A 22,321-nucleotide genomic window follows, 5' to 3' on the forward strand; every position below is an offset into this window, starting at 1 on the left:
AGGAAGTGATAAGTTTTGGGTATTAGCACCTGTTTTTAATATAATGCATGTAACTGCGAGCTTCTGCGGCTCTCTTTAACAGCCAACTCTCCACATTCCTGAAAACTTAGGAACAGTCAGGAGAGCCATTTTGGAGCCGCCCCAGCACAACACCTCTGGCCAAGGCCACCGGGCAGAAAGGTCCCCAGGACATACCCCAGAGGCACTGGAGGACGAGCCTCGGAGAAGGGGTGCTCCCCCAAACCCCTGTTCTGGCAGCTTGGCAGGATCCGGCTTTCTGGATCCTCCTTCACAAATGAGCATCTGGGAGCTCTAAGCCGGCCCCCTCGGCACGCTGGGACAGAGGAACTCAAGCTCGGGCTTTCCAGCAAACAGGGGTACATGCAGACTGTCCATTTCAGAGCCACCCAAGGACCGGCTTCACCTCTGGGCCTTGGGGGGAGTCACAGTCCCTGCCGCCTGAGCTTGCGGTCAGGTGTAGGACTCCAGGTGACGAGCTCAGAGAGCGCCAGGGACCCAGGGTCACCTCGCCCTCTGTGGGCCGTCTCCCCCAGCCCCTGCCACCGGCTGCAAATCCAGACACCCTTCCCACGGGAGCATCATGGGGTCCGACCCCAGTCAGACCCGGCAAAGGCGTCCACAATGCCCAGTGGCTGGGCCCAGCTGGGCACCTGCCCTGCACCAAGCACGGCTCCCAGAAAAGCAGTTTGAACATCAAAAGCACCCGGGGGAGGGAGGGCATCGCCAGCACCCCCGTTTAGAAAGAGGTCGCGGCTTCAGGGAAGTCATCCAGCCAGTGGCCCCGCAGCTGGAATTTGAAGCCCGGGGGTACTCAGTGGCTGTCTGCTGTCTGTGAGACACAGGACTGTTTCCAGAAGTCAGGGCTGCCTGCACCGTGTGGCCGCAGGGGCTGGAGCCTGGGGCTTGCTGGGCATTGGAAGATGCTCATAGGGCTGCAGGTAGATAGCCCAGCCACAGGTCCCGGCCCCAGCACTCCCTTGTCCCTGCAACAGCCTCGCCCGCAGTCCCCCACCTATAGGGCCTCCAGCAGCCGAGTCTGGGGACAAGGGACCATGCTGGGACCTGCTTTCTCTGCAACCTTACAACTGAACTATGGCCCCATGTGATGGGTGGGGGGGTCATAAAGAACCTAATTCTGCCACTTTTCCCTGGTACAGAACATGTATCTGTCACCTACTGCTGTGTAACAGATGACCCCCAAAAATGCATCAGGAACACACACACACTGTGCCCGGGACAGTGTCCAGTTCCACACTTCTAGCCTGGGAAAGGGCCATGAGCACTGGAACCATTGTGACCTCGGGCTGAGATCAGGGCCGCCTGGGGTGGGGGAGGGGGAGACACAGAGATAGGGCAGCCCCACCTGGCGTGAGGACAGAACTGGAGGGTGGGTTCTCCAAACCGCACCCCAACATGGACGGGCAGCACTCAGAAAAGCCACACAGCCACACCACAGCTGATAGGATGTCGTCGACCACGTCCCAGAACCCCAGGTCAGCCCAGCGCCAGGCTGGGACATGTGGGAACCCAGAAGGGGACGCCCGATGCCCTACTTCCCACAGGTACCCTGGCTTCTCCATCTTTCAGAAGAGCGCCTCCCTGCGGGGCAGCAAGGGGCACCCCTGGGGCGCATCTGGGGCTGAGCTCCAGGCCCTGAGCCAGGGAAAGAGGTGTGCCCGAAGCCAGGAACAGCGCAGGGGGTGGAGGGGAGGTGGGCGGCAGCTTTGGGTCGAGCCCCACCTGGCAACCCTTGACTTGGTGGAGGGGTACTGGGAGGGAGGAGACGTCCGAAGGTGGCGCGGGTGTTGGCTGCTTGTGAGGCTGGCAGCGTGTCACCATCCATGTCCACACATGCTCGCTGCAGGAGTGGGTGAGGGGACAAAGGGACAGATGGACAGACCCTTCCCGGCGCCTCCGCTTCTTATCTGCAGAATGGGCAGCCGCACGACGGCCCGCATCCCAGCAAAGACGCAGCGTGCCCCGAGCAAGGCTGCTGCAGCAGGGCAGGAGCTGGCGGGGGCAGGGCAGGGGCTGGCAGGCTCCCTCCCCTGCCACCTCAGACCCCCAGGGCGCCCTCCCCGGGGCGGAGGGGGTGGATCCTGGGGCAGCCCAACTCTCCAGACTGTCCCTGGGCGGGTCCTGGAGCAGGATTCCCGTGTGTGATGCCCATGGTGGCGGGCTGTTCCAGAAGGAGCAGCCTCGTACCTGCTTTGAACTCGGTTATTTTGGTCTGCACACAGTTGTCTCCGTGTGTGTGTTGTCAGGCCCGTCTCCTCCTCTGCCACATCTTGGATCACTTCGAAGGCGAGAAAACGCTCCCCTCTGCGGCTGTTTGCCTGACTCTGCTTCTGTCGTTTCTCTGTATTTAAAAATATATTCAGTTTTGGTCGTCACAGGGCTAGATGCCGTTTTAGGGCAAGATATGGGCCAAGAGCTGGTGGGTGACACTGAGCAGCCGAGTTCCCTCCCGGGTGCAGAGGGGAGCTGCGCTCCAGCCCTTGGTGACATGCCCACAGAGGTAACACCAGCCAGCCTCCATTGGAAAGGCCACACGTCCTGGGAGTGGCAAGGAAGTGGCTGGTTTTCTGAGAGGGGGTGGGAAGGTTCAAGTGTGCACTGAGCCACCCAGCCAGGATGCACGGTTGGGGCTCAGGCTGGGTCTGACCCAGCATCGTCCCACAGAGGCTGTGTGTCCTGGGACACAGATCGCTGAACCTCTCTGTTTCTGAGCACCCCTCGGGGTTGTGGTGTGAGGACAGTATGGAGTGTGACGAGGTGGGGTGGAGGGTCCGAAGTGGTGAGGGGGGCACCCATCCCCCTCCGGCAGGACGTTCTGTGCCGCTGGGGATGGTGCTCCGCACCACCGGACACCTTCATCTGGACGTCGCTCACTCCAGCCACCCAGCACCCCCCACACTGGGCACCTGTCGGACAGCCTCACCCCAGAGGCACCCCAACGGCCGAGGCTCCCGGACCAGGCTGTCTGACACGGCCCCACAGCTTGTCCAAACCCTGTCCCTGCTCGATTTCTCCATCTCACTGTCCCCAGCTGGCGCAGGACAGAGTCTGTCCTTCCCCTCTGCCCCAGGACGCGAGCACAATGAGGGAAGGGTCTTCTGTGCATGTTGTTCAGATGAACCCCTGGGGCCTGGAGCAGTGCCTGGCACGCCGCAGGCCTTTAATAAGTCCTCACTGAGGGAAGGAAGGTGGGAAGGGATGAGGAGGGCCCGGGAGCCACAGAGACGGCCAAGGCCTCTGCGCCAACGCCTTGTAAGCGCGGTCATCCCGGCACGTGCCCTGGACACGGGAGCTTCCCGAGGACCGTCTGGCTCAGCGCAGACATGCGACATCTCTGGCAACCCCGGGAGTGTCCCCTGCTTGGCCACCTGGTCGCTGGTTCCCCAAGAGGCAGACGGTGGGGAGGGTCCTCAGTTTGGGCACGGCTATGGGATGGAGTGAGCACGAACGCCATCTGGGAAGGGAGCTGGAGGAGGCCAGGCTGCCAGGAACGGCTCCAGGAGCACGGGAGGAGGCGGGTCTCGCTGTGCGGAAGGCCCCCCGAGGCAGCGCGTCTCAGCCTCGCCCGCTCACTCGCACCTTCTGTCCACCTTCACTGGCAGCCTGCCTGGGACGTTCTGGGGACCGGGGGACAGCCAATGCATCCCCAGGGATACCTGGGAAGGAAGAGGTCCAGAGGCTGGTCAGCAGTGACACCAGGGAGCAGGGGCAGCCAGGGAGGGCCCTCAGTCAGCTGGGGAGTCGGGGGAGGCACCCCCAGGATGCTCTTTCCAGGTCAAGAAGGCTGAAGGGTGGGCCTCTGTGCATCGCCCTGAAAGGGACAGGGAGAGAGGACGAGAAAGGACCCACGCTCTGGGCAGCGGGCCCAGGAGAGCAAAGGCCCACCAGTAAGTGGAATGAGCTTGGACAACTGGAACTTGGCAAGGGCGCAGTGTGGGAGAGAGCTGGGGGGCGGTCACGGGGCTTTTCCAGAGAGGAGAATGGGCTGCTGCTTTGATACGTCGCTCTTCTAGTCATCCCAATACCTGGTGAGCACCTGCTTGGTGTGTCGGGCGCTGTCGTAGGTATTGGGGAATACAACTGGAGACAAGACATTACGATCCCTGCCCTTGGGGCTACCTTCCAGTGGGGCAGACGGCCCACAAACAGTGGATGTAATAAAGTAAGTTATATAAGGTTACAAGTTTAAAAGTGATGGGGGAAAAAATTGCGGGGGGTAGGGGTAGAAAGGAGAGTGGGGTCAGGCTGCTGTTTTAAATAAGTTCATCTAGGGGGTGACCATTGAGCCAAGACTCGAAGGAGGCAAGAAACTGAGCCAAGCAGCTCTCTGGAGGAAGGTTGTTCCCCAGACCGAAGGGTCAGACTGAAGGGTACAAAGGTCCTGAGGTAGAAACATGCCTGGCGGTCTGAGGATCAGCAGGAGCTCAGTGTGACTGCGGTGGAGTAAGCAAGAGAAAGCTGAAGGAAATGAGACCAGAGAGAGGGTGAAATTACTTCTGTTCTTAGAGATCTTGCTTTTTTTTGGTTATGGTATAATTTATGTAGAGTAAAATTCACTCTCTTTAGTGGATAATTCTGAACGTTTTGACAAAGTCATACAATTGTGAATCTACTACCACAAGCAAGATAGGAAACAGGCCTTTCTTCCCCGGAATCCCCCCGTCCCCTTTGTCGTCAGCCCTCCCCCACTCCCCATCCTCAGAGGCCACTCATCTGTTTTCTGTTTCATTGACCTTCTTCAGAAAGCCATCAAGATGGGCTCGAGAGCGTGGCTTTCCGGGCTCTCTCTCTCACATGGCTTGATGAGTCTAAGAACCGCCCACGTTGTTGCGTGTCTCAGGGGTTCCTTTCTTTTTGTTGCTGATCGTGTTCCCGTGGATTGCAATACAGTTTCTTTACGCACTTATCCACTCACCAAAGAACGTGTGCATTTCTTCAGTTTGGGGTTCTTACACACAGAGCCATTACCAACGTTCGCATGCGGATTTTGCGTGAAAGTAGGTTGTGACTTCTAGGGGTGGAGGGCAGAGTGGGGTTCAGCCTGCTCAGATAGCACCCCGCCTGCTTTCTGCACTGGCTGCACCGGCTCACAGCCTCACCAGCTCTGTGCAAGAGGCCCAGGGACCCCACAGCGCTTTCAGGCTTTTCCCCAGTTTTAGTCATTCTGGTAGATGTGTAGCAATATCCCACTTTGGTGGCCACTTGTTTCCTTCATGAAGAATGATGTGGGGCACTTGCTGTGTGCTTCTTTGCCATCTGTGTGTCTCCTTTGGTGGGACGTCTGCTCACATCTTCCTTCTGTATTTTGTTAGACTGTTTGTGTTTGTGTCTGAGTTTATATTTTGGTTCATGAGTTATTTATGTATTCTGGATACGGATCTTTATGAGATAGGTGATTTGCAAATATTCCCTCCAAGTACACAGCTTATCTGTTCATTTTTTTCTAGATGTCTTTCAAGAAGTTCTTAATTTCGATGAAATCCAACTTAGTATTTTTTCTTCTATGGATTGTGCTTTTGGTGTAACATCTAAGAAATCGTTGTGTAACCCAAGATCGCAAAGATTTTCTCCTACATTTTCTTCTAGAAGTTTGGATCCCAGGTTTTACTTTTAGGTCTGCAATCTATCCTGAGTTAATTTTTGTATGGAGTGTGAAGTATAAATTGGGGGCATTTTTGCATGTGTACATGCAATTATTGCACACCATTTGTTGAATACATTTTCTTAATTGAACTCTTTTGCACTTTTATCAAAAATCAGTTGGCCTTGGGGCAGCTGGCTTGTTCAGTGGGTAAAGCATGCAACTCTTGATCTCAGGGTTGTGATTTCAAGCCCCACATTGGGTGTGGAGCCTACTTTAAAAAATTAAATTAAATTAATACAGCTAAGTTTTTTTAAAAATCAGTTAGCCTTGTACATTTGACTCTTTTTCTGGACTTTTTGCATTGAATATTTAGATATATTTTTACAAAACTGACATCTTAATAATATTAAGTCTACTGATCCATGAACGTGGTATATCTCTCCACTTATTAAAGTTGTCTTTATCTCTTTCATCACTATTTTATATTTTACACTTCATAGACCTCACAACTACTTGTTAGACAGTGTACCTAACTATCTCATGATCTTGAATGCTACTGTATATGGTACCTTTTTATTTTCAAGTCCCAGCAGCTCATAGTGTAGAAAAATATGACTGATTTTTGCATCCTGATTTTACTTCTGCAAATTTACTGGACTCACTGTTCAGTTCTGGTAGGTTTTGGTAGGTTCTTTGGAATTTTCTAAGTAGGTGATAACATCCTCTGTAAGTAGAGATAGCTCATTTCTTCCTTTCCAGTCTGCACACTTTTAATTTTTTTTCTTACCTGTTTGTACTGACTGAGCCCTCAGTACCATATTGAATAGAAATGCTGAAAACAGACATCCTTCCCTCATTCCCAATGATGTGGGGAAAACATTCAGTCTTTCACCATTAAGTATATTAGCTACAGGATTCTTGTAGATGTTTTTAATCAGGTTAAGGAAATTCCTTTAATTCTTGTTTTTATTGCGTACAGATGTTGCATTTTGTCACATCCTTTCTCTGCATCTACCGAGATGATCATAGTATTTTCTTCTTTCATCTACCAATACGGTAAGTTACACGGACTGATTTTCAATTGTTCAACCAGCCTTGCCGGCCCAGGATAAGGCACACTTGGTCATGGTAGATATGCATATCTGTATGTTTTGGATTCATATGTTAAGGAAGTTGCGGTGTCTTTCTTTGGTTTTAGTATCAGGGGACTAACGCTCACCTCACTGAATGAGTCAGGAAGTGTTCCCTTTTTAATTTTCTGGAAGAGTTGTGTGGTATTGTTATCATTTCTTCCTTAAATGCCTGGTAGAGTTGAAGAGTAAAGCCACCTGGGCCTAAAGTTTTCTTTGTGGGAAGGTCTTCAACTACAGATTCAGTGTTTTTAACAGACAAATGTGTATTCTAGTTATTCAATTCTTCTTGACTGAGCTTTGGTATTTTATGGCTAAGGAATTCACTTAATCTGGGTTGTCAAATTTACTGGCACCAAGTTGCTCATCATATTCTCTCATTATTCTTTTCATGTCTGTAGGATCTTTAATGATGTACCTATTCTCACTCTTTATATTAATAATTTATATCTTCTTTTTTTGCCCTGATAAAGCCTGATAGAAGTTTATCAAATGTATGTATCTTCTCAAAGAGCTGGTTTTTGGTTTCATTGATTTTCTCATTGTTGTTCTGTTTGTACTTCACTGATTTCTCCTCTACTTTCTATTATTTTCTTTCTTTGGGCTTAATTTGCCCCTTTTCCCCTACTTTCTCAAATGGAAACTTAGGTCATTGATTTCAGACCTCTATTCTTTTCTAATACTATAAGTTTTAATACTATAAGTTTTAATGCTATAAAGTTCCCTCAAAGCACTGCTTTAGCTACACCCCACGCATTTTTATATGTTGTGTTTTCATTTTCTTTTAGTTCAAAGTATTTTTTTATTTTCTCTTTTATTTTCTTCTTGACACACGTATTATTTTAAATTGTTGTTTAGTTTTCAAAATATTTGGGGATTTCCCATCTAACTTTCTGTTATTGATTTCTAATTTCATTCTATTGTGGTCAAACAGTATGCTTTGTTTGATCTGAATCTTTTAAACTTATTGAGTCTATTTTATGGCTCAGAATATCATCTATTGTAGATGTTGCACGTGCACTTGAAGAGAATGTGTGTTCTTCCATTGTTAGATGGAGAGTTTTGTAAATGCCAATTAGATTACATTATGTAAGAGTATTATTTAAATCTTTTATATCCTTAATAATTATGTCTTCTTATTCTATCAATTATTGACAGAGAGATGCTGAAAGCTTCAACTATGATTCAACTATTCAACTATTTCTCCCTTTGGCTCTATCTTTTTTGCTTTATATATTATGAAGTTCTGTTATTAGGTGCATGAACATTTAGAATTGTAAGTCATCTTGATGAGTGATCCCTTTATCATTATGAGCTGATTCTCTTTATCCCTGGTTATATATTCACTCAAAAATATACTTTTTCTGATATTAATATAGCCTCTTCTGTTTTCTTTTGATTATTCTTAACATGATGTACCTTTTTCATCCTTTATTTTTCATTGATTTTTGTCTATTATATTTCAAGTGTATTTCTTATAGGCAGCATATATTTGGGTGTTGATTTTTTACTCAATTTGACAGTCTCTGCTATTTGATTGAGATATTTAAATCCCTTGCATTTAATGTGACTATTGATATGATTCGGTTTTAATCTATCATCTGGCAATTTGTTTTCATTTTGTTTCTTCTCTTCTTTTTTCTATTTTTCCTCTTTGCCTCTATATCTTTTGTTGGCTTATTAGCTAAATATATTTTTGTTTTACTCTCTGATTTTTCAGTGATGGCTTGGGCTTATGGTTTACAGATTTACTATATCACAGCCTACCCTCAAGTGATATTATGCCACTTTACTTATAGTATAAGATTCTTATAATATTTTATTTCCATTTCCCTCTCCTGGCCTTCATGGTATTATTGACATATATTTTACTTCTATATTTGCTGTAGGTCCTACAAAGCATTGTTATTTTTACTTTAAACTTGAAAAATAAGAAAAAACACTTTACATTCACCTACATACTTACCATTTCCACTGTTCTCTATTCTTCTGTGTATTTCCATATTTCCATCTGGTGTTATTCTCCTTCTGCCTGACAGACTTCCTCAAACATTTCTTATAGTGCAGATCTGCTGGTTACAAATTCTTTCAGCTTCAGTGTGTATGATAAAGGTTTGGCTATACCATCAGTTTTTAAATTTTTTTTCTCTGAGTATAAGATTCTAGTTTGCCAGGTTTGTTTGTTTGTTTGTTTGTTTTCTCTTAGTGTTTTAAAATGTTGCTCCATGTCTCCAATGATTGCATTCTTTCTTTTTTTTTTTTTTTGAGATTTTTTTTATCTTTTATTTAACAAAGAGAGACAGACAAAGAGGGAACACAGCAGGGCAGAGAGAGAGGGAGAATCAGGCTCCGCATAGAGCAAGGAGCCCAAAACAGGACTCAATCCCAGGACCCCGGGATCATGACCTCAGCCCAAGGCAGATGCTTAATGACTGAGCCACCCAGGTGCACTGCTTGCACTATTTCTGACTAGAACTATACTCTGGCTCTTATCTTTATACCTTTGTATATAATGTGTCTTTTTTTTTCTCTGACTTTCCTCTGGCTTTTTTTCTTAAAATTTTTCTTAGCGTTGGCTTTAAGCAATTTTATTTTAATGTTATTTGGTTTAGTTTTCCTTATATTTCCTTCACTTGAGGTTCATTGAGTTTCTTGGATATGTGGGATTTTTAGTTTTTATTAGTTTAGAGGCTTCAGGTATTATTTCCTCAAATACTGTTTTCTATCTCCCTTTCTTCTTCCGTGAGACTTTACATTACATATACACTATGCCCTTTGAGGTTGTTCTACAATACACTGATTGCTCTATTCCATTTTTTCAGCCTTTTTTCTATTTGTGTCCCATTTGGGGGTAGTTTCTGCTGTGGTATCTTCAAGTTCACTAATCTTTGCTTCTACTGTGTCTAATATGCTGTTAAACTTATCCAGTGTCTGTTTAATCTCCAATGTTGTATTCTTCACCTTGTTCATGTTTTCCATGTCTCTCCTTTGCATGCTTCTGTCTTAACCCACCATGTTGAACATGTGGAATATTGTTACAATAACATTTAATGTCCTTGTCTACTAATTCTATCATTTGTGTCATTTCTGTGTCGCTTTTTATCAATTTTTTTTCTCCTACTTAGGGGTCATAATTTCTTGCTGCCATGTGTGCCTGGAAATTTTTTATTCAGTGTGAACAGGACAAAAATCATCAACTAATTCTATAGATACATTATGTGGTATATTAGAAGATGGTTCATTTCTTTTAACATTTACCTATTAATTTGTTCTACCACATAAGAAATGTATGTCAGATCATGTCATTCAAAGCACTCAGGTTTCCCACTGCATTCAGGAAAAACCCCAAAGTCCTGAAGATGATGAAGACAACACCAGTGCTTCCCTCCAAGATGGAGCAACAAGGATGAGGTTCCTCCTTCTGCCTTAAACAACTCAAAAATTGGGGGAAAAAATATACAATCCCACTAATATCAGACATTAGATATCCATATATCTTTAGTTATATCCTTAGTGGCTAGAATGAACACACCATGCCCGTGGTTAGTACTCAGGAACTAGGAACTGTGAGTGAACAAGAAATGAGGTCCTGCAGCAGGTAGAGCAGAACCCACTCCTGCCAGGGAGGTCCAAGGGGGAAGTTGTGAGACAAACAGCTTGGGCACTACCCCAAAAATAAAGGATGCCTCCTTTTTTGCCCCACTCTGGCAATGAACACAGTCTGAGGGAGTCCTGCCCCCATATTTTCCAAAGAAGAGGTGAGGGAGAGGAAGTAGTAAAGGAAACTCACGGGCTGATGTCCTCCCTTGCCCCTGCCACACAGCTCTTCTTGGTGTCTCCATCATGCACACATAATTGTTCTCAAGCTCCAGGATGATGGGACCTGGGACACAGAGCAGGTTCTGGTCCGGTGCACCCATCTTCATGGCTCCTGCTCCCACCTGCTCTGCAGCTCTTAGGCCTCCCTCAAAGACCCCTTCAGTGGCATCTGGGTAGCCAGGGCAGTCTTGTGTGTGGTCCTGAAAAGACTGGCTCCTCCAACTTGGTATAAGAGCTGGATCTGGGGATGCCATACCCTGAGCCCTCCAGGTCTTGCCAGTTATGTCTTTGCCACCAACACTTGCTAGAGGTCAGTCCGTTCCAGGCCCACAGGCAATGCTGCCTACTTAACAACATCTCTGAGGCCTCCAGACTCCTTCCCTACTCCCCCTTTGGAGTTCATTCAGACCATTGAACAGAAAGGCAGACACACAGAAGGATATTGCCAAGCCTGATCCTGACCAACATGGCTCTCAGTGTCTACTGGGTTTGCATTCGTGAATGCACACAAAGGTGCCCAGATACACCCTGGACCTCTTTTCCATTTCAGAATCTTCTCCCCTGTCTCCAGATCCACGAAGGACCTATCTTACATGAAGGTACCTGCCCACAGGGACAGACAGTCACACCCCACCACCATCCTGCTCTGCAAGTCACAGAGCAGCCAGGCTGCTCTGGTGCCCAAGGAGCACAAGATGTTCATGGAGGAAGCCTACAATGCAGGTGATCACCAGCCCTGGGACTCTGGCAGGGTGGAGATGGGGTGGTCAGGTTCAGCAGACCCCATCAGGTCCCTCCACTCAAAAAGTCCTGGGGATAAGGGCCAGAAGGAATCCACACCCCTGGGGTCTTGGGGATATCAAGGATCTTGTGGACATAGTGAGATTTTTAGCAGAGAGCCCTACACATGCTTCTTGGCCTCTTCATGCCTCCTGAGGCACCATCTAAAGGCTAAAAAAAATAACTCCCTCCCTCCCACTTCACCTTCCACCTTCTTCCCACACCTCTTCATGCCTTAGGACCTCAGTCTAGGCCTAGCCCTCTCACAGGAATCCTTTCCCCCTCATCCAAAGGATGACTTGCTTTCATTCTTCTAGGCAAAGTTAAGTTGCCACCTCCTCTGAGTAGCCAGTCCTGAATGTCCCTCCATCTTTGTAGGGGTGTATTGCCCCTCCCCTCTCTGTGTGCCCAGGGCTTTTTATAGAACTACAGAACCAGAATCCACTGATAGTGGGTAGGACTCCCATGGCCTGGAGGCTCCTTCAGAACTGAGCTAGGTGCTGACTCCTCTTTGAGCCCTCACTCACAGCCCTGTGATGACCCAGAAGGAACATCATTGAATGTTGAATGACTAGTTGGAGTGTGAAGAGGTAAATGAATGAATAGATAGAGGGACAGAAGGATGGATGGCTAATTTGAGTGGATGTGTGATGGATGGGTGAATAAATTTATGAATGGATGGGTGTATGGACAGGTAGATAAATTTGTGAGTGAATGGATGACAGATGGATAGATGGATACATTTATTAATGCATGGATTGATGGGTGAGTATAAGGATGGACAGACAGGTGGATGGATAAACGAACTGATGGACAAACAGACATATGGGTGAATGTGTGAGTGGATGGATAGATGAATCAATGGGTAGGCAGATGATAGACGACTGGATAAATGGATGCATGAAAAAGTGGTTGAATCAATGAATGGATGGAAATATGCCTGGGTGTATAAAGGTGTGAAGCCTTCATGCATTCCTGCTTATTATCCTATTGCAAACTCCAGGAGGACTGTTTGGATAGTCAGGAATTCCCAATGTGTTCAGTTCTTCAGTCCTCATTTTCAGATCATTCTTTCCCATTCCTGGCCCTACTCCTTCCCTTCCCACTTATCCCTGATGGCACAATGTAATCTTCCCACAGCACATTAACACTCACACCTTTTTCTATCTTCTTTAGCCATTTGTTTCAAGATGCTCCGGGACCTGAATAGTTCAGACCCCCTCCGCTTGAAGTACATCATCAAGAAGATCAAGAACATGGCTTATGGGGCCCCCAACCTGGTGCTGGAAACGATCCATGACTACTTTGTAGACAACCCCGAGGTGGGAATTGCTTGAGCCATTGGAGGGACTGCATGGGGAGTAGAGGGGAGGGCCAGACCCCAGGCCAGTTCAAATCTTGGCTCTTTGGTAAAGCTAAATGATTTGGGGCAAGTTGATGTCCTCATATGTCCAATAGGCTGAGTGGGGAGGGAGGAAGGTGGACCAATATGAGGGTTCTGAGGGTGTGGTCACCCTCAGAATAGCCTCATGGTATAGAAGCTATGGTCCCCATAAATAAGAAAACAATCTTGGGAAAGGGATGTGATCTGCCTTAAGTCACAGAACAATTAAGTGGCAGAGACAAATAAATGGATGGATGGATGGATGGACAGATGGTTGGATGGTTGGATTGTTGGTTGGATGGTTGGATGTATAAGTAGGTGGGTGGGTGGATGGACAGATAAATGGATAGATGGTTGTATGAGTGGAGGGATGGATGGATGGATGGATGGATGGATGGATGGATGAGTAGGTGGATAGATGGGTGGATGGATGAATGGGTGGGTGGGTGGATGGATGGATGGATGGATAGGTGGGTGGGTGGATGGTTGAATAGATGTTTGGATGGGTTGATGGGTGGATAGTTGGGTGGGTGGACGGACGGATGGATGGGTGGGTGGATGGATGTTTGGATAGGTTGGTAGATAGACGGATAGATAATTAGGGGGAAGATCTGATTAATTTTTAATGAATGGGTGAATGAATCAATGAATGAATGAACTGACTATAGAGGCAGAATGCTTTTAAATCCCATAGCAGGGGCGCCTGGGTGGCTCAGTTGATTGAGCACCTGCCTTCGGCTCAGGTGATGACCCCAGGGTCCTGGGATCAAGCCCCACATCAGGCTCTCTGCTCAGCCAGGAGCCTGCTTCTCCTTCTCCCCTTGCTCTTCCCTACCCCACTTGTGTGCTCTCATGTGTGTGTTCTCTCTCTCTTTCTCTCAAATAAATCAATAAAATCTTTTAAATTTTTTTAAAAATAAGAAAAAATCCCATAGCAGTTCCTAAGGATAGAGACACTTTTATTCGTCTGTCTTTGTAAAACCTAGTTCAGGGCCTGCATATAGTGAATGTTCACTAAATTGTTATTGGACAAATGGCCAAGTGCATCCACTGTGATCCTCTCCCTCTGGCCTCAGCAGCCTCCTCACACCTAGGCTTTCACTGGCAGCCACTCCCCGTGTGACCAGACCCAACGTGTCTCTGAATCTCTGCCCACTCTGCCACCCACAGATCTCCTCCCGACACAAGTTCCGGCTGTTCCACGTCCTGGAGGCAGTCATTGAATCCAGTGACTCCCTGGAGGAGGCCTGGGAGAAATCGTTCATGCAGCTGGCCCTGGAGAACATGACCAAGTCCACGGTGTGCCTCCCATCCCAGCAAATAGGCTACTTCTGGGAATGCAGGCTGCTGCCCTCAGCATCCAAACAATGGTGGGGGTGCCTGGCCCTGTGGTTGCGATTTCTGTCCTTCTCGTTTTCTTACCACCAGCCCCTTCAGAGGGACAATCTCATGTGCCCGTTTTACAGTTGAGAAAGATGAGATTCGGAGAGATCATTGCTTGTCTGAGCCTACAGGGCCCAAAAATGGAGGAGCTGAATGTCAGCTGCGGTTTAGTGCCCTTTCCTGGAAGTCTCTGCCGTGGGTCCCCCACCACCACCTGCTTTACCATTCCCATGCCTGCTTCCCACACCCAGCCTCTGGAAGCCCTCCTATGAGCCCCACCCATTCTCCAGGTTTAAGTCAGCCTCTGCTGCCACTTTCTGGGTCCCACCTGCTGGAGACCGCACCTCTCCTCCCCGCCCCACCTCAGGATGCAGTCCGGGTCCCAGGACCTTCCCCAGGTCTGTCAATGGCCTCGGGGACTTCAGATCCCAGGACTTGCAGAGGGCTGCAGGACAAGCAGAGCCTACCGACATCTGGGGCGGCCTGGCTCAGCCTCCCTTCAGATGGACAAGAGCCCCTTGGAGGCAGGGTGACACCTGTTTCCGCACACGCCACTGCCCACTGCTAGGTCTCCAGTGCAGCCCAGTGCGAGCACTTCTATATGTAGCATGAGCTGGTCCAGGACTCAGAGGGGAGAGCAGGCATGTCCTTACCCAGGTCCCAGCCAACTGAGCATGTCTGCTGGTGTCTTGGTATCCACAACCCCATCTGGGACCCCCCGTAGCCCATCCCAGCCAGGGACAGCGTCTCAGAGACCCCAAGCCTTCCTCTTTCCTGGCTCACTCTCCTGCTTCGGAGACACACTCTCCAGCAGCTTCTTGAGAACGTGTGTTTGGGAAGTACAGCTTGAGACCAGGCATTTCTGGAAATTTCTGGATCTCATCGGCGCCCACACCTGGATGAGTGTGTACTTCAGGCCGAGCTGACCGCAAACGGCCACATTGTGTCGCATTTCCCAGAACGAGGCTTATTGCGCTGAACACCGACCTAACAACCAGCATGGCGACCCAGCCTGTGTAGCTCAATGCTGATTAGTTTTGCCTACACCAATCGTAATTCTTTCAAACGGCTTCAATAAGCCTGTGGCTTTTGTCTGTACAAACTCTTTCTCCTCCAGTCCAAGCACGATTCCGTTTCCTGTTGAAATAGGATTGGGGGTGGGGAGGGATTCCTTTGGGATTCCCAGACCCCAAATAAACTTTTGGTTTGCTTTGCAGCTCAGTACTTTCCCGTTCGACAAGATCATTGTCGTGTTGGTAACGGTGTCCCATGGTGGTCTCGCTGCCCGATGCAGCCATAGAGACTCAAAGCCGGTTGTCAGGCCTTTGTTAGACCTTTGTCCGCCCACACCTTCCTGCTGACGGACGTGCCTTCTTCCTTGCGTCTGCACGCCCTACAGCTCCCCAAGGACGCCTCACTCTGGGTCTGTCCCTCGCCACCATGCCTTCCAGCCCTGCCTCCTGCAGTCTGGCTGCTTGGGCCCTTTGCTTCTGGAACATTCCTCACTTAATTCACTCATGGTCTCACCCCCTGGGTTCCTCGAGCCCCCAAGGCTCCAGGGACACCTAACACACCCGTGCGGGCTGCTCTGTGGTCCCCGATGTTCTCGTCGGCTCCCTCTGTCTCCCAGACCTCCCGCTGCATTTCTGGGTCTGGTCCTCATGCCTTCGACTCTCCCTCGATCTTGATTTTGTCCCCAGAATGTTCCTTTTCACATCATGCTGTTTATAGCATTTGTGGTTGTAATACCTCCGCTTATCTCTCAGGATGTTAAAGACAACAGCTTCTCTTGAAGTTTTCATCTCTCCGTTTGGCCGGCATTTCCTCCAATGAGCTGTTTTCTGGGTTTCGTGGGGTGTGTGGTGGTGGTTTCTGTCTCCCACACCCGAGGCTTCTCCAGCGTGGCTGTCTGCCCATGGTTAGCGCGGAGAGGGAGCTCTCTCTCTCTCTCTCAGGGTCCACTGTAGCTACCAGTGAGCCCACGGCAGCCCGGCGCCTCTGCTGACCTCTGTGGCTTTTGTCCTGGGCTGCCCAGATTTCCCAGAGAAGACCATAACACACTGTCCGGCCAGAGCGGGGGGCCCCCGGGCAGCAGCACGGTGGAGGGCCTGGCTTCCCGCCACAGACCTTCGCCTGCCCCCTCCGGAGGCCAAGCCTCCAGACTTTGCTGGGCCCTGCATGTGTGCGGAGTGGGCACAGCACCGGGCACCTGACCCCCTCTTGAACCGCCGCACCCTTTCTGGGCCCCTGGCTGCAGAGGTCTGGGAGATGTGCCCCCTGCGAGTCTCCCAGCAATGGCAGACCCGGCCCCGTGGCTCGTGCTCAGCCCCGTTACCTCTCACTCATCGGCTCTCCAGCTCTCGGAACGTGGCTGCTGTTTTCCTTTTTAAATCATCTCCTAAATGTCGTCTTGTTGAGGTGTTATTTTGAAAGAGCAAAATCAGCTTCAATCCACCACCTTAATGAGAAAGCCCTTGTATGGAAACTTGGAGTAAATTATAAACAGCGATGATTTCATACGAGGATTCCAGCAGCATCACAGGGCGTTCAGGGAGGGACCGTGGACCTCCTTCACTTCCAGATGCCACCAAACGCGGGACGGACCCCTGGCCTCAGCCCAGGGCTGACCCTGGGGCCCTGCCCTCACACCACCAGCCACAGAAACACCACACGGTGTTTCCCACCCAGAACCGGAGACAAGAGGAACCTGAAACAAGCAGATGTGGCCACACAGAGCCTGGCTCCTCTGTGCCCGCAGCCTCTGCCTCACCAGACCAGGGTGGGCCTCTGCCCCCAGCAGCCGACACCCCGACTCCTCGGACACAGAAGCCTAGACTGGGGCTCTGAATTCACGAGGATAAGGAATCACAGGCCGTGACATTGTCCCCAGCTGCCCGGCGCCCAGGACAAAAGGCGACACTGACGGGCTCTAGGGTGCTTCTCCTGAGTGCAGACCTGGGAGTGGGCTTTGAAACGGGACTAGATGTGGACAGAGAGGTGGGCGGGGACAGCACTCCAGGCTCAGAAGCAAGAAGCACCGTGGGCTTCTGGAACAGTAGGAGGACCCAGGGTGTTGAGAGTCACAGGAAGCCCTAAGCCCTGGGGGTAGCGCCTGCCCTTCACCTGCCAACTGTATACATTGGGCTATCCTGGCCCTCGTTTCCTAGCCAAAAACTGCCCACCCGCCAAACCCGACCATGTATATGAAATGCCAAAGCTTTGCCCAGATGCCCACTCTTCCTTTCTGTCCCCCGTCCTCCAGGAGCTGGAAGAGGCATACCAGGACGCGGCCAGCAACGTGTTGCTGGCCATCTGTAGGCACTCGTGGCGGGTAGTGGCCCGGCACCTGGAGACCGAGGTCCTGACGGGCGTCTTCCCACACCGCAGCCTCCTCTATGTGATGGGCATCCTGACCTCTACCGGTATGTCCTGCCCTAGGGGCCTGAGGTACCCCCGGCCTCGCCTTGGCCACTCTCTGCAGCCCCCCCGGGTCCCCAGGGCAGTGGCTGGGTTAGACAAGAAGGGAGCATAGCAAGACTGTTGCCCCGGGGGGTTCACACACAGAGCCAGGCATCACATGCCCAACAGGGAAGTGTGTCCCTGCGGGGGAGATGGGCAGTGGTCCAAGTGCCCTCCAAAGCCCCCGGCCCCACGGCCTGCCCAGGCCACATCAGGACTCCCATTGAAGGAGACCCCGGCCAGCCAGCTGTGCTGCCGGCCCCCCTGGCCCATGCTCCCACAGTAAGCATGTCCACAGTGGCCGGGACAGAAGCAGAACGAAGCAAGGCAGCTTCAGGAGGTGGTCCAGGATGGATGTGGGGCCCGCGCACTGCCACACAGTCCTGCCACTGAGGCAGACGGGCGCTCCTCCTCACTAGCGGACAAGGAAGCCAAGCTCACACAGGCAGTGTGACGAGCCCAGAGCCACCCAGGAGCACATCACAGGCTGTGGCATCCAGGACCAGTGTTTCCACAGCAGCCACTGCCCCTGAGCCGTGGGCAGGGACACCCTGGACAGTGGGATCTCTGAGGACTCTGAGGGGGGCCCACAGGGAGTGGTCTTGCCAGGGAGAGTGTTTAGGTAATGCAAAACAACCAACTCTGGCTGAGCCCTGCCCTATGCCAGGCTCCCTGCCCTCAGGAGCTCACGGCCTCATGAGGGAGGCCAGCACCAGGCTACATTTAGGCTCTGCTCACTCGCAAGTGTGAGCTAAACACACTGCTGCCCTCAGAAGGTACTGAGCCGCTCTTGTGGCAATCAGGGAGGGCTTCCTGAAGGAGGACGCAGCCAAGCCTGAGCCATGCTTTGAGGAATGTGTAGGAATTTGAGGAGGGAATGGTGTGTGTAGACCTCAGGGCTTTTAGTGAGGAGTTGGGGCCATGGGAGGAAATGGATGTAGTGACCCCACCATCTACAGGGGGGCCGGGCCCAGCGGGAGAGGCCTCAGAGGCTGAGCTTGGGAGTTTGGGCTCTGAGGCTGGGAGGAGGCAGGTCCCAGCTTAACTGGGCCTCATACACCCTGCCAGGGACTGGCAAGCTGGGCAGAGGTCCCTCTGTGCCCAGGTGAGTTCTGAGACCCCCAGGGCCATCCCCAAAGCAGCCCTCCCTCTGAGGTTGAGTTTCCAAAGTTCTAAAAAAGCTTTCCAGTCTCACAACACATCCCTCTCTGGGTGTCACTCCCCACCCCCTTGAGGAGATTCTAGCACATTCCAAATGGGCCAAGCCTGGAGGGACTCCTCCATTCACCGTCAGAGAGCCTGAGGCCCTGAGAGGCAACATGGGCCACCTCAGATCACAGAGCAAGGGTGACAGGGCCACAGAGTACCAGCTATCCAGACCTTGAGCCCGAGCCCAGCTCACTGCCCTCACAAAGCCAGGACAAACAGAGGCAAGACTCGTCCTGACTCAGTCCAGTGCCCAAGGGCTAGAGGAGAAGGAGCCTGAGATCCAGCCTCCACGTGGATGTCAAACCTGGCCTCCAGCAATGCCCTTCTGTCCCACAGAGGCAATCTTCAACCAGGGAGACAAGGCCTGTTGGGAAGAGCACCTGGCCCAGGTAGGGATGAGGCCCAGGCACAAGGGCCTCCTGCGGGGATGATGGGGGCAATGGGGGAGCCAAGCACCTGCTCGCCCTGGGAAGTGGGGGTTGGGGAGGGGAAGGAGAGAGAAGCCCCACCGTGACAGATGAGCAAACTGGCTTGGAGGGGAAGGGACTCCTGGGGCGAGTCCCTGGAGGAGTTGGGAGTTGAACCTTGGTCTCTAGATGCCAGGTGCAAGCAGGTGTTCGGCAGACAAGGCCCTTCCTCCCCATCCTGGATGCTGGATTCACAAGCAAGGGGCCAGAGCGCATGTGGAGACCAGATCTGAGATCAGGGAGGGAGGAAGCAGGCCAGAGTGGACAGAGCCACCACAGCCAAGGAGCGGTGTCATGCAAGCCTCCTCTGACCACAAGCCCATGTGAGGGGCTCCTGTGGCTGGGAGAAGGGACGGGGCCACCTGGTAGACCTAGGTCTGAGTCCAGATTTAATCAACCACAGCTGTGTGACCTGGGCAGCCTACTTTGCCTCTCTGTTCCTTAGTTTCCTGGTCTGTCCAGTGGGGATAAAAATACCTCGCTCAAATATTCATTGTGAGGACTACAGGACATAATCCACACAAAGTGCTTGTCACCGTGCTTGATACACGGGAGGCCTCGCTAAATGCTGGTTAACATTTCCAGTTATGAATAATAGTGGCAGCGGTCACTGTCACAAGTGGCTTCTGGTAGATATAATAGCAGGGCTGCAGGAATACGAGTAATTAATAGGAAAATAAGACAGAAAATCACTAAGGATAGAGAAGTCTTGAACAACATAATTAACCAAATTGATTTAATTGACGTTTCTTTCAAATGCAAATAGAACATTCACCAAGACAGGTCGTTTGCTGGGCCGTATATCAAGTTTCAATAAATTTAAAAAGACTGAAATCAAACAGAGTACATTATTTGACCAGAATGTAGATCAGAGATCAGTAGCAAAAATGTATGTGGAAAAACTCCAACTATTCGGAAATTAGACAGTACACTTCTAAACGACCCATGGGTCAAAGAAGTCACAAGAGAAAGTAGAAAACACCTTGAACTGAACAATCATGAAAACACAATGTGTGAGAACTCGTAGGGTTCGACATAAAGCAACCTCAGAAGGAAATTTGTTTAATGCCTATGTTAAAAAAGAAAGATATAAAATCTATTCTCTAAAAAGCTTTCCAAAAAGGTACAAATTGAACACAAAGTAAGTAAGAAGGAAGGAAATAATAAAATCTAGAGTACAAATCAAGGAAATTTTTTAAAGCAACAAAATAATAGTGAAAAAACCCAACAGTAAGTTATTCAAAAACTTTGATAAAATGATAAGCTCTTTGACAGCCTGACCCAAAAAAGTTAAAAACACAAAATGCCACTCTCAAGACAAAAAAAATATCACTGCACATCTGTTAGGCATGGGATGGCAATAATAAAATATGATCCCAATAAATTAAGCATTTTCGATTGCATAGACAAAGTCCCTGAAAAACACAAACTACCAAACTAACACAAGAAGAAACAAAAAATCTAAGTAGTCTTGTATCAGAGAAATTGGAATCGTAATTATAAACCTTCTCACAAAGAAAGCTCCAGGCCCAGATACTTCATGGGTTAATTCCATTACATAATTAAGAAATAAATACTATCAATTCTCTATGAATTCTCTCAGAAAAGAGGAGAAGCAGGAACACGCCCCAAATCACATTATGAGGACAGAACAAACCTAATACCAAAGCCAGACAAAGACATTACGGAACACTATAAACACCCGTCATGAAGATAAAGTCAAATTCCTTAATAAAATATACACAAAATGAATCCAGCAAAATACAAAAAAAAGACAATACACCACGATGAAGGGGGGTTTACTCCAGGGACATGAGGTCAAATTAACATGTGAGCAGCAGTAAGTGCCATTCAATACATTCACAGAATAAAGTACGGAAATTATCGTCTTCTCAGTTAAGGAAAAGCATTTGACCACAGGCAACATCCACTGGTAATTTGATGTGTGTTTTCCCACCAAGTGATTCTCCAGTTCTTAGTGGACCCTGACTGGGTGTCCTCTCAGCTCTGACATGACCAGGAGACGGCATCAGACCCCACAGGTGGAAGGCTCCGTCCCATAAGAAAGACCGCCCCACCTCAGACGCCAACTGCAAGTCCAGCTTGTGACTTTTCTTCTGACCCACCAGCTACAAATCAGAGGTTCCCCCACACCCTTCCCCCTGCCATGGGTTTGATTCATTTGTTAGAGTGGTTCACAGAACTCAGAGAACATCTCATTCCTGGACCGCGGGTTTATTGTAAGAGCAGCTAACCCAGGAGCAGCCAGACAGCAGCGACCCCTAGGGCCTGGCGTGGGGAAGGATGCTGAGATCCCATGCTCTCTCTAGGCCTGCCACTCTCCCCATACCTGTGCCAACATGGAAGCTCTTGGCCCCCAGTCCTGTCGCGTGTTTATGGAGGCTTCATTACTAGGCATGACTGAGGAATTGTTGGGCATTGGTAATGACGTCAATAATCATCCCCCTCTCCTCCCTGAAGGTTGACAATAGGACTGAAAGTTCCAACCCTCTAATCATGGTCATCTCCCACCTTGTGGCTACCGACCTACAGGCTCTCCAAAAGTGACCACATCAGCTTCAACTCAGTTGTGGTTTTAGAGGCTTGAGTGAAAACGAAAGACACCTTTATCTTTCTTACCACTTAGGAAGTCCCAAGGGCTTTAGGGGCTCTGCCAGAAATGGGACAAGAGCAAATATGTATCTCGTATTATAAATCACAATATCATAATCATAATGGCCCTCAAAGTAAGAGTAGAAAGACATTGATCTCTCTGGAGAAACTTGAGCTAAAGATGACCAACTGAGCACTTTCCTACCGAAAACCAGAAGGAGGCAGAGCTCCCACCCCTGCATTCCTGATGCACATTGCCCTGAAGTTTCTAACCAGCATAAGAAGGTCAGAAAAGGTGGGGAATGACATCCAGGGAACGACATACACACGGCTTGCAGCAGAAAAATTAAAACTGACTTTCTTGGCAGACAATGTGGTGGTATATACAGAAAACCTTACAGAAGCTTTAAAAACACTACAACTAATAGAAATCAGCAAGATCTCAAAATATAAG

General features: G+C 49.6%; 1 protein-coding gene across 1 annotated transcript in view; it reads left to right on the forward strand.

The window, feature by feature from the left end:
- Nucleotides 1-1,414: 1,414 nt before the first annotated feature.
- Nucleotides 1,415-22,321, forward strand: part of LOC116877012 (maestro heat-like repeat family member 5) — a 65,996-nt gene continuing 45,089 nt past the window's right edge. The window contains exons 1-6 of the mRNA XM_032873461.1: nt 1,415-1,583; nt 11,123-11,295; nt 12,529-12,674; nt 13,907-14,035; nt 17,382-17,541; nt 19,124-19,176. Coding sequence (XP_032729352.1) covers nt 1,435-1,583; nt 11,123-11,295; nt 12,529-12,674; nt 13,907-14,035; nt 17,382-17,541; nt 19,124-19,176 — 810 coding nt within the window. The 5' untranslated portion in view covers nt 1,415-1,434. The remainder of the gene's footprint in view (nt 1,584-11,122; nt 11,296-12,528; nt 12,675-13,906; nt 14,036-17,381; nt 17,542-19,123; nt 19,177-22,321) is intronic.

Source organism: Lontra canadensis, unplaced genomic scaffold (assembly GCF_010015895.1).
Source record: "Lontra canadensis isolate GAN:19392208 unplaced genomic scaffold, GSC_riverotter_1.0 scaffold49, whole genome shotgun sequence".
Taxonomy (NCBI): domain Eukaryota; kingdom Metazoa; phylum Chordata; class Mammalia; order Carnivora; family Mustelidae; genus Lontra; species Lontra canadensis.